Source organism: Acomys russatus, chromosome 5, assembly GCF_903995435.1.
Source record: "Acomys russatus chromosome 5, mAcoRus1.1, whole genome shotgun sequence".
Taxonomy (NCBI): domain Eukaryota; kingdom Metazoa; phylum Chordata; class Mammalia; order Rodentia; family Muridae; genus Acomys; species Acomys russatus.
In genome coordinates this window covers 59,196,005-59,208,648 of record NC_067141.1, presented here as the reverse complement: position 1 = coordinate 59,208,648, position 12,644 = coordinate 59,196,005, and the positions used below count along the sequence as shown (strand labels likewise).

Below are 12,644 nucleotides of genomic sequence, written 5' to 3'. Positions count from 1 at the left end.
GCCTTAATGAACGCCAGGCAAGCTCTCTGCCATGGCCCTTGTCCTCGGCCCTCCTTTCAGTTTTTGAGATGATATCTCAATAAGTTGTCCCAGCTGACCTTGAACTTGCTCTGTAGCCCAAGCAGGCCTCTCAGCCCTCCTACCTCCATCTACAAGCAGTTGGGATTCCAGGCCTGCACCACCAGGCTCTATTATTAAACAACAAAAACCAAAATCTTGAATTGGAACTTCATTTACATATTCATAGCAAAGACTGTAATATTAAAATGCAGCTATATTCTGTAGGTCTCTTTACTGATATAACATGTATTGAGACAAACGCCCTGTGGAGTAATCATCTCCTGTCATCTGGACAGGTGCCCTATGTGTCTTCTGTCCCCAGCGTTTGCCAATCTCCACAAACTAAAAGGTCTGCACAGATGAAACTTATTTTTTCTTAAATTCACATCCAGTTTCACACCTCCATTTTTCCACAGGCAAGAAAATGACTGTTTTAAAAGCCCCACATGTGCCTAATACATCTATCTACCTGATAAGTCTGACAGTTAATAAAAAAGAAAGGCTAGCTATACCCAGAAATTCTTTATAGGTGTCTTCTTAATTAGCCACCTACTGGGTACATTTTATGCGGATGGAATCAGACTTTACAGAAGAATACACAAACCATTGTCCTACCTTTTCGAAGGTTTCAACCTTTCATGAAAAGCAATATATAACCACCATGCCAAGTCCAGTAGTGTTGCTGCATAAAAAGTTTGCAGACAATTTCCAAAGATTCCCATATCCTTTGAAATCCCATTTCTAGATCTCAGGCTGAAAATTGGGACCAGGGCTGACAAGAGGGCTCAACGGTTAAAGGCGCTTGACACCAAGCTTGGCTTGAGTTTGATCTCTGTAAACCAGATAGAGATGGAAGGAGGGAGAATTGACTCCACAGAGTTGATTTTGACTTACACATGTGTATCATGACATCTGTCTGTTTGTTTGTCTGTCTGTCTGTCTGTCTGTCTGTCTGTCTGTCTCTCTCTCTCTCTCTCTCACACACACACACACACACACACACACACTGGTGCATGCAGAGCGGTGAGGAGGGAGAGTCTTAGTTAGGATTACTGTTTGTGTGATGAACCACCATGACCAAAAGCAATTTGGGGAGGAAAGGGTTTATTTCACTCACAGTTCCGTGTACCACTTTATCGTCAGAAGCAGTGAGGGCAGGAACAAAAGCAGGGCAGGACCCCAGAGGCAGGAGCAGAATCAGATTCCATGGAGGGGTGCTGCTTACTGGCTTGCTCAGCCTGCTTTCTTATAAAACCCAGGACCACCAGCTCAGAGATGGCACCACCTACAATGGGCTGGGCCCTCCTGCAACAATTATTAATTAAGAAAATGCCCTGTAGCTGCATCTGACTGAGGCATTTTCTCTATTGAGAGTCTCTTCTTTCAGATAATTCTAGTTTTTGTCAAGTCAACATTAATTTAGCCAGCACACAGACAAGTAATAAATTAAAAATAACCCTTTGACCCAAACTGAGGTTAGTGTGTGGCAGGTTGAGGCGCAGAATGGGAAAGAGCGCAGGACACACGGCTGGTGTTTGCTGAGGGCTCCTGTGGTCCTCGCATGCTGCTGTAGAGAGCCCCGTCTTCCAGTTAGCCAAGCTGGTGCTCCAGGCGTGTGTAAAGTACTGTGATTACCTGGGTAGCAAGGGTTTGAACCACAGCCTGACAGCGTGAGGCTCTGTATTTGTGCTCTGCATAAATTGTATAGGAGGTCAGGTGTGTTTGGGGAATGTGACAGTCACAAGAGCAGAGCAAAATGAAAGACGTTGCCCAGGACAAACCTCTCTTCCATCTCCATGTCCCGCTGCCAGGTTTTGAACACAGGGTACCTCACATCCCTTGTGAAGCCAAGTCAGAGGTCTAGTCTGGTTGTTTGAGATGCAGGCTAGTGCGGCTAGCTTGCTGGCCTGGATTCCAGGTCTGTGCTTTGGATATGAAAATCCTTTGATTAAGGTTCCAGCCAGCCAGGTTCAGACTGTGTAGGAAGCTGATGCCGTTTTCATGAAAATAGGATTTTCCTTCCACAGAAATGACTGGGAGCCCCCGGATAAGAAAGTGGACACGAGAAAATACCGAGCGGAGCCCAAAAGCATTTATGACTATCAGCCGGGCAAGTCTTCCGTTCTGACCAATGAGAAGATGGTAATGTGCATATGGAAGTTCTTTCCTTCCCTCTGCCTCTGTCCAGTTTGGATGCATTGTATAGTTGGGGCATCTTCTCCCTCAACTTGAGTTAGGCTTGTTTTGCTTGTAACAATGAAAAAATTGAAGTATTTTCACCCTCTGTATTTTTGCAGATCTTCATGAAATAAGTCCCAACTCTACTTTTGGTGGCTTTGTTGCTCCATTTGTGCATGGTTTTAACTTATTTTAATTTCCCACTAACAAAGACTGATTTTGCTTCTGTGTTTTTTGTTTTTTGTTTTTGTTTTTTTTTTTTTTTTTTTTTTAAGGGAAAAGTGCATTGCTTTGTCAAACTCATCGAGTAAAGGTTTTTATTTTTTGTAGGCTACTCTGGTTTGAAATGGATAAATTTTACAGAAATGACCAGTCGAGCATTATTAAAATCATTCAAAGATAAATAACCAATAGAATGTTGCAATTTGAGGTGAAGGCCTAGGCTGTTAGGTTATCTTTTAGGGCTTCTGTCTTTGATTGACACAGTGTTGAGAACGTAACGAAAATCGGTTTGGCTCATTGTCCCTTACACAAGTTCCCATCTCTAGGAAATTAAGTGGGAAAGTTGTGTGTGTGGCTTTCCAGGCCACCGTGGAAAAGTAGCCACTTCTGTGGTGTAAGAAGACTTTATGAATTGGTTAGTTTCATATCTGCCAATCATGTTTCCTTTCATTCACCCCACCCCCCACCCCCCATCCCTCCATTAGAAAAATGTCGGAAAGTGGTTGAAGAGACTCTCTAGAGCGCTGCAGCCCTCTGGCTGGACAGCAGACTGAAGAGGCTGCACTGGGCATGGGTTTCATTAAGAGGTGTTAGCCTGCGGAGCTGTGTGTTTTAAAGAGATAATTGATTTGACTTTTACTGAAATGAGAATGTGACATCGTTGTAAGTGCTGGAGTAATTTTAATTAGGAAAAAGGTCACCAGTTCACAGAAATGGTATAGAGTTGTCATTCTTCAGTGTTTTCTGGGTACCATGGGTATTTTAAGGAAAGCGTGAGGGACAAGCTGATTATGACTTCCTTCTGGGCTCCCCGCTTCAGTGGGGGTTCTCTGCCTGCAGGAAGTACCCCAGATGTAATAAATGTACATGCAACCTTCAACCCAAGGGTTCCTGGAAAGAGAGCCGCCCTCTTTAGAACTAAGCCCAGTGGCCTCCATTGTACGTTAGTACAGTCAAGTGATCTTGGGGGCACTGGAGGCCTTCGGGTGCTTTTACCCAAGCAGTGGACATTCTGGCCTTTACCAAAGGCGCAGCCATTTCCTCAATTTTGTCTTTGCTTCCACTTCCTTCCCTTGGTCTTCTTAGTCATTTCCCCTGTGTTCAGAGCTAGGAAAAAAAGCATTACTTTGCTTTTTTCTTTGGTATCACAGTTCTCTGGGACCATGGGGAATATTTTTACAAATGCCGGGAATGCCCCACAGTGCCCCATGGAGGACCCTCGAGGGAGTGATGGAGATTGTCCACCATGGCAGCAGGACACCATCTGGTGTCTCAGTACCAGCTCTCCTTTAAGATGTTCCAGGCCTGAGGCCCATCCATAATGGCATGTGGGCATTTGCCCAACAGTTAGATTCAGTGCCCTTCACCCCAGTTAGCTCTGGCCTTCCAAAGACAGAAGGGTTTCAGAGAGGAGTTGGAGTTGGATCTTAATTTCTTGACAGTGGTTTGAATTGGCCCATTATGTTGGATCCTTTTTTTAATCCTGCTATTTTTACCACATGAACAGAAAAGCTGCTATGTGAATTTCAATGTGAGCCTTGCCTTTTGGTATTATCTAGCTGCCTAGGGTTTCAGCAGCACGCCCTATTCATATACTTTTGGAAGAGAACTGAAGAATCATTTCATTATTAAGTGTGTAAACTGGTGACAGACTCTAAGTTAGATTTTATTTTAGTTTGCCTTGTCTCTTCATGAAGTAAGAAAAGATCCCCGTTTTTTCTTCCATTTGAGGTGCTTATGCCTGCTTATGTTGCCAATTCAAGGAATGGGACCATCAGGAAGAATGTTAAACTATATAGACTGTGGGGCACCTCTTGCCCTGGAGAATGCTCACCCTACGCCAGACCCATAAAACACTGTTACCTTCAGAATCCCTAGGTGACTCTGAGCCTTGAGGATCTGTTCACACATTTGGCATATCCATAAAGGCCTAAATACTTGTCTCACCATCGAAGTATAAATCAATCTTTTCTCTCTGGCCTTGGGCTTAGAAATGTATTGCTTGGTCCCTGCTTTGTCAGGAATGTCTAGCCCCTTTATTCCTTCATATAACCCCCACAGCCACCCCGAACTCTCCTATAGGACATGAACTTCATCTAATCAGGATATAGAAAGAAATAACTTTTTCATGCCAAGCCCTGGAAGGGATGTTGGAGTTTATACTCCGTAGGTATGTGGTGGCAAGGACAGACAGACGTTGGGATAGTAATTACGGGCACAGGATAAACATGAAGTGTAAGTGAGGATTTGCCCAGCTCTGCCTCTTCCTGATTCGCTGTCACTCAAGTCCCTTCTCTGGCATTTCAAGCTGGCCACTAGGGTTCCGCTGTAGTTGGTGTCATCTACGTACTCTGCTTAGGAGGATGGGTGAGAATGCAGTGTAGATTACGCAGCGCTGGAGCAGTCATGGAACAGCTGAGCTCTGGGGTGCAGTCCCGACTCTGCAGTACGCCTTCGGGCAAGCCATTTAGCCTTCCTGAACCTCAAGGTTTTTGTTTCTGAGTAGAAAATGTATCTGGCCCTTCAGCCGGGTGGAGTGCTCGGTGATATGGCCAGAAGGGGCGTTATGGATGTAGGGGCTGTGGAACTGTAAAGCGCCGTGTAAGCGGACACAGCGCACTCAGATGATTTACTTACTTGAAATTTGAAGCTGGTCTCTGGCTCCTGTTCAAGCATCACCACTGTCTCTGAGGAGATGACAGTATCCTGGCAAGAAACTTGCCCTTTCCATGGATTTCATCAAGGTGGAAAAAGAGCAGCCCTGTTTAAAAAAAAAAAAAAAAAAAAAAAAAAGCAGTCCCGTAGCAGCAAAGAACCAGAGCCTGGCATTCTGGGAGTGCTGTGGCTGTGGGGACAGGGCCCCTTCTTTGCTTCCAGAAAGTGTTGTTAGTGTGCTCCTTGGTCAGGTGTGGTGCTCAGTTACACCTGGCAAACTAGGGCAAGTGTAAGTGCTACGGGCAGTGCCTTTTACCTTTATGTCTGGGCAGCTCAGAGAACTGAGACTTTGGATCTAAGTTATTTAACATAACCTTTTCTTTACTCAGCGTTAACCTCGGCAGTCAACTGCGCTGCAAACAGCACTCAAGAATAAAATGAGTTAATTCTTTCAAGGCTGTAACTATCATAACTCTTAGGCAGCTTCCCAAAAAATTGGTATGTTAGTACATTAAACACACACACACACACACACAACCTATTCCCAGAAAACAGTTTATAAATAGTCTTTGTAAAAATAACAAATATGAAGTAGGTTTCATGAAAATCCGTCACTCTGGGTTGAAGAGTAAACGGCGCAGTGTCTGAGCCATCGTTCCCAAATGGCTTTGCCTTTGTGGACGTTGGGTTTCATTTCACCGAATAAAGGCAGAAGCGGGGCTGTGGACATGGCTCAGTCGGTAAAGAGCTAGAGGACCCGAGTTCAGTTCCCAGAAAAGGAGTAAAAGAGCCAGGCTTGGTGGCTTGTACTTACAGTCCCAGCACTGGAGAGGCAGAGCCAGGCAGATCCTTAGGACTTGCTGGCCAGTGGCCTAGCCTGATTGGCAAGCCCTAAGCCATTGAAAGACCCTGGCTCAGAAAACAAGATAGCTGGCTCCTAAGGAACATCACCTAAAGTTTTCCTCTGATGTCTACATGCATGTGCGTAGGTATATAAACACGCCTGTACACACATGTAGCTACACACACACACACACACACACACACACACACACACACACACACACACACGTATCTGGATGGGCAAGCCTTCTGATTCAGGATGGAAGCTCCAGAGGAAGTGGATCTTGATGCTGGAGGATAGAACTCGGCTTATAATCCCCTCCAGTTTCAACCCCTATCTTAAAGTCTCTGACAAGTGGCCATATCTTCCACCTGCGACAGCAGGAATCAACGAATGGCAGGTGCTTCAGGGGGTTTCGGAAGAAGGGCTTGGTAAAAGTCACTAAGACAAGTAGAAGAATGGATAAAGAAACTGTGGTACATATACACTATGGAATACTACTCAGCTATTAAAAACAAGGAATTCCTGAAATTTTTGGACAAATGGATTGAGCTAGAAATGATCATAATGAGTGAGTTAACCCAGACGCAGAAAGACTCAAATGGTATATACTCACTTATATCTGCATACTAGCCCAAGGGGCATGTCCCACGAAAGCCTTCACTTACCAGAAACTGGGACAGAGGGGAGGACATCCTATTGGGACTCTAGATGAGAGAAGCATGGGAGAATAGCAAAGTAGAAGGATCCAGAGGGTCCTAGAAACCTACAAGTAGAACATTATGATAGGCAGATTTGGGCCCAGGCGTCCTGCTCAAACTAAGGCACCAGCCAAGGACAATACAGGCGATAAACTTCAAACCCCTACCCAGATCTAGCCAATGGGCAGAACATTCTCCACAGTTGAGTAGAGAGTGGGGTATGACTTTCACATGAACTCTGGTGCCTCATATTTGACCATGTCCCCTGGAGGGGGAGACCTGGTGGCACTCAGAGGAAGGATAGCAGGTTACCAAGAAGAGACTTGATACCCTATGAGCATATACAGGGGGAGGAAATCCCCCTCAGGAACAGTCATAGGGGAGGGGAGTAGGGGGAAAATGGGAGGGAGGGAAGAATGGGAGGATACAAGGGATGGGATAACCATTGAGATGTAACAAGAATAAATTAATAAAAAATTTTTTTAAAAAGTCACTAAGACAGTTTTCGGACTCCCCCTCAAGTACAAAGGGCATCTGGGAAGGACTGCTCCAGGCCCGCATGTGGGGCTGGGAGGTACAGAGCTTCTTGTGTGAGATCTTCAGGCTCAGAAAAAATGGTGTGCGTTTTTGTATTTCATGTTGTTATAGGAAGAAAAAAAAAATCACATCTCAACCTTTTGTACTTTTTAGAGTTACTAAGCACATATGAACTTAAGCAAACCTTGAACTCAACCATTTGTGCCTCATATGAACAAGACTCCTTTTATTAGAAAACTTGATTTGATTTCTAATCATCCATTTTTAGTGTTTTCCAAAAGTAGACGATATTCCCTAAAGTGCCAGAACTTTAATACATATTTGATGAAATACTACATTACAGGATCAAATTATCAATCCGTGTGACACGTCTTAGTGTATTGGCAGTGAGGAATCTAACTTTGGAACGTAACCCAGAAGGTCTCTTCCCACCCCGTTCTGTTCTCTGTCTTGTCCAGCTTTTCTGTCACTTAAGTTTTTTTGTCCTCAACCCTTTAACATTTATCTGTTAGAACACGAAGTGTACTCTGTCTATACTCATTCTCCACGGATGCCTGTGGGAAGTGTTTTTCACTTGTGTCCTCTGTTTTGACTTAATCATTTTTCACTTTGCCGTGTATGACACATGGAATCTCACCTATTCATGTGCCATTAAAGATGCAGTATTAACCAATTGGCTTTCATACAGTGTCAATATTTGCATTTATTTTTGAGAACCTTAAGGCAGCCTTGCAAATAAGTACTAAAACTGTTTGCTTTATTCTGACATAGACGCTGAATGTTTGGTGTGCTCACCAGTTAATGTGCTCACAGTATTATTTCTTTATAAGAGAAAATAAGGGCTTTCCCCCTCCTCTAATACGGAAATGGTTGAAGAATACCGTTCGGCCATATTTAACTTTGTGATGGTGACTTGCAGTGTGGTGTCAAGTCTTCCATCCTCAGTCCATCTGCCTCTGCTGCAGGACTGCAAACCAATCCCTTACTGCTCCCTGCCTCAGTTTCCCTGTTTTTATGAACACATACTCTCCCTTCAGTTTCGTTGCCCTGCTTTTTGCTGGTGTCCATAAAACTGGACCAGTCACTGCTGTCGAGGCAGGCGCTGTGTAACCCAGAGCCACTGCATCTCTACTGGCCTGTTCCTATGTAATCTTTTACATAATGTTATCCTTCTCTTTCTCTTCCATTTCCCTGTCACCAACCCTTATAGAGTCGGGATATAAGCCCAGAAGAGATAGATTTAAAGAATGAACCTTGGTATAAATTCTTTTCGGAATTGGAGTTTGGGAAACCGGTAAGTGTAAGAGCTTCAGTGGCTATACACCTTGTGAAATAATGCTGTCGGTGAGTGCTTGGCTGCTCCAGAGCCAGATCTGGGTGAGAGATTCAGTAGTGGCAGCAGCCATGATCACTGTCAATAGTCAGCTTGTCTTACCTCACTGCCACCTGAAGGCTTCCTGGAGTCGCCAAGAAGGGACAGTGAGCTTGGAGGTACACCTTCCTGGGATAGCCAGAGTGTGACCAAGGCATTACTTGTCCTAGGACCTCTCTCTGCCACCTCCAACAAATATCACATACCTGGTGGGTGGCATTTTTTTTTTTTTCTGCCATCCAGACACTACTTTAACCAGCCATTAAGGTTGACGAATGCAGGCAGGGAAGTGCGTCACCGAGGCGGCCAGCAGTAGTTACAGTGCTTCCGCAGCAGGTTTGCAAAGCATGCGTGCAAGGCAAATGTGCAAACAGGCCAAAAACCCTGCTTCCCTGTGCAGATACAACCCCCAGCCCAGTTAAAGACAGATTGTAGGGAATGATTTCTGTGAGCTGGGCTGGTATTTTCTAAGATTTGGAATGGAGGGTAGAAGTATAGAAAATTTAGCGTTTGCTGCTTCCCCGGGGTATTTCTGAATTGTTTTTTGAGTGGGCAGGGGCAGGGTGATTGATTTTTGAGTGGGGAAGGGTGCGGGGCAGGGTGTTTCTTAGTCCTGTGCCCAGACGAGTTTCAAGCCTGAGGATAATCTGAACTCATTTTTCCACTCAAGGCGACGGACTTTAAACCTGTAGTTACTTTGAATTCCCAATTATGACTGCAAAAGGAACTTATAGGTAGAAGAGCTTAGTCTAGAGAAATGAAACATTAGACGCATATATGAGACTCTAACCATTGGTTTTGCAGTTCAGTAGAATGCTACGTTCTGCGCTATGCATTTTTCCATTAAGCTGGAGACAGGGAAGTCAGGCTGGTGCTGTGGAATTGCTGATTTGGCTTAAAGACGCTGAGCTCTGGTGTCTTCTGAGTTAGGAGTGCCCGGTTTCCAACATTCTACTTGTAGGAACAGGCATCCCTCCTTCCTGGGCCTTCCTGGAGGCCTATCATCCCCGCCCCAGACCTCACTCCCGACTCCACTACCCCATTCTGTTATTGATGAAGAGCGCCATCTAGGGGCAATGAGAGGAAGCATTTAGCCCAACTGCGCTTAGCTCTTCTCCCCTGTCCCCAGAGCTTTGCTGTACAGTGCAGAGCTCATTTCTTCTCCTTTTTCTCCTCCCCCTCTTTTTTTTTTTTTTTTTTGGCTGTTCACCATTTAGACACCAAATTTAATGAACACAGTCTTTTCTACTTGCAAAAAACTGAACAGCATCCTGATCCTTTTCCTTAGAACCCGCTCAGTTATTGAATGCATATTGGTATGTGTGGTCCCCCCCAAAGCATTGTGATTGGTGTAGTGGCAACAGCAACGCACTGTCCTCTTGGAAAGCAAGCGATACCCATTCTAAATTCCTTTCTCCAGAATTCATTCCAATGATTTTTTAAAAATTCCTTTCGGGATGTACAGATTGCTAGCCATCCCCTCATCTACCAAATAACTAAACCAGTTTAATCTGAAATATTACCTTTTTGCAAAAGTTAGGGAGCTCAAATTATTACTAGTGATCAGTTTTCATGAACCTATCCTTACCAACAGTGTTTGTTGATATTTGACAGTACTTCAGAGTCCCAGCCTTTAGTAAACAAGCCTCGAGAATAACATGGTAAATTACCAAAAATTGTGTTAACTCACTTCGTGCAAACATGGAGGGCACAGGCTGTTTGTCACACAGTTCCTTCTCTTGGTGGGGAGTTCCTTTCTGTGTAGCCTTAATCTTTGAAGGTTTGCCCAAAACAACCTGGACCAAATTTCCTGGAACCTCAGTGAAGAATTTACATATGGCTTGAGCTGTCCCCAGGGTGCGCTTGTCCTCTGGTCGAGCCAGCAGGGTTAGGAAGAAGTAAGGAGAGTGATGAGAAGTTTTCTTCTCTCCCCAGTCTGGTTACAGTGAACACAGCGGAGTGCACTTCTGTGGGAAAGGCGTAAGCCATGCTAGTTGGTCTGGAAGATGTGCTAGCTGTTCATGAAAAGACGGTCTCTGCCACTCACGTGGGCCGTCATTGTTCTCACACCAACTTTGGGCCATTACTCCCAATAAAAGCCCACTAGAATTTTGGTACTGACAGTTGCTGAGCTTCCCCGCCCCCCCCCCCCTTTCCTTCTCCCTGAACCTCCCCTCTTTAAGCCACTCAAGAAGAACTGAAAGTTGCAACAAGATCCCAATTGCAGTCCTCAGGAAATTGCTATGAAATAACAAATAATTCAAGACTCCAGGAGCCACTGGGCGTAGGGGTGATTATTCGAAGCAAATTTATTTTGTAGACACTCCCTTATGGAAGCTTGTGACAAAGAAAGAGAGGCGTAGGGATAACGCCTGTGGAAAGTCTACTTCCCAGATAGCCGTCGAGTATTTTAAGCACTAAAAGTGAATGGTAGCTGCTGTGTCACTGACTCTGCAGAACACACCACATGGAGGACCTGCTGCTGTCAGCTAACGCAGCCAGAGGCAGCTTGCTTTCCTTTTGGAGAGGTATTACAGGGGACAAGAGGACCCACCTTTTATTCTCCCTTTCCTTCCAGTTTCTACAGAAATTGATTTGATTTCTATCCACAAACTCAAGGCACTGTTTCTCAATGTTAAGCTCTTCAGAATGCTTCTGTAGAAGTAATTGACATGAAAACCTGCATGCAGTCTCCGGAGCTTTTAATGAATTCCTGTTCCTGTTTCTGATCTCCCTGGAGGGGTCATAATATGGGAGCTCTCATGCACATAGGCACAGTCAAAAAACCTACTCGGTGAGAGAGAAGTTCAGAGTTAGAAGTCACTGGAAGTTTGCTGTCACTACACACACACACACACACACACACACACACACACACACACTCACACACACCCTTGTTAAGCCTACAGCATTCTCCAGGCAGAGTTCCAGCTGATTGTCTGTGAAGGGATAAAGAGCAAACAAAGTGACCTCTGGCCTGCTGAGGGGGAAGAGGGGTGGGGTGGGGCGGGGCGTGCCTTTAGTGTTAGAGATATTACCAAACTCTACTTACAATGTGAAAAGCCAGTTGAGCTGCTGGTCACATGCACTATTTGAATCCCACTCTGGATGCTGTTGCCGCAAACCACAGAGTCACCTTTAGTTCAGGTCAGCCTCCATTGGCCAAATCTGTGGATCTGCACATTTATTAACATGCAATGAATTTTTTTATATTAGATAATATTATTTCAAGAATGTGAAATCTCCAGCATCAGTTTTTGTGTGAAAAGAGCAAGAAAGATTTAGAGTTTCTAATTTGTTCAAATTTGTTATTGATGCCCCCCCCCCCTTTTAATTCTAAATTTTCAATATTGAGAATCAGGGGTTGATTTACTTTTGACACTTAAACGCACTTTCTAGCCAGTGACTTCATGTCTCCCTGGGGGCAGACAGCTATGTGTCCTCAGCCAGGATCCCAGCCCTTTTGCTTTGAGTTCACCTTTCTGTGTTGGTCCAGTTCCCAGCGTGTCCCTCTTTGTTTGAGCCCCCATGTTTGTCTTTATGTCTTTATGCTCATTTCTTCATTTCCTCCTCTGCTTCCCGTCAGCCTCCCAAAAAGATATGGGACTATACTCCTGGAGACTGCTCTATCCTTCCTAGAGAGGCTAGAAAGGTAATTCCGTGCCTTCTCCGCGACTGTGTGCTAGACCTCTAGCTTTGCGTGCCGTGAGTGTGTTGTGGGTTTGTGTTCTTTTCTTAAATCTTTTTTTTTTTTAAACTTAGTAACTTATTTGGCCTGGTGATGAAATTATTTAATAACGTCTGTGAGACATATACTAATATTTAGAGGTTTTTAAAAACAACTCTTGTCACAGTCGCTATACTCTGACACAAAGGAAGCAGGCCCTTCCTCACAGGTAGGTTTTGTGGCATTTGTAGTTCTCCTTAGAAGCAGAATAGATGTCTGAAGCTCTGATGCTCATGATTTCTCTGGACTTGCCTGACGTTGCTCTTTCTGTTTTCACATCTTTTAACTAACTTCTAGTGAGCTCTTGTGATTGAGGCAGGCCACTGTGGCCTTATTAAAATATTACAC

The 12,644-nt window shown here is 44.6% G+C and overlaps 1 protein-coding gene across 49 annotated transcripts in view; it reads left to right on the top strand.

The window, feature by feature from the left end:
- The window catches only part of Sorbs1 (sorbin and SH3 domain containing 1), a 229,085-nt gene that overhangs the window by 166,415 nt on the left and 50,026 nt on the right, over nucleotides 1-12,644 (top strand). For 30 of the 49 annotated variants that reach the window (XM_051146524.1, XM_051146492.1, XM_051146493.1 and 27 more), the window contains 3 exons: nucleotides 2,088-2,202; nucleotides 8,408-8,491; nucleotides 12,156-12,221. In XM_051146524.1, the coding sequence (XP_051002481.1) occupies nucleotides 2,088-2,202; nucleotides 8,408-8,491; nucleotides 12,156-12,221 (265 nt within the window). The remainder of the gene's footprint in view (nucleotides 1-2,087; nucleotides 2,203-8,407; nucleotides 8,492-12,155; nucleotides 12,222-12,644) is intronic. The other 19 variants (XM_051146501.1, XM_051146497.1, XM_051146516.1 and 16 more) reach the window with 2 other exon arrangements.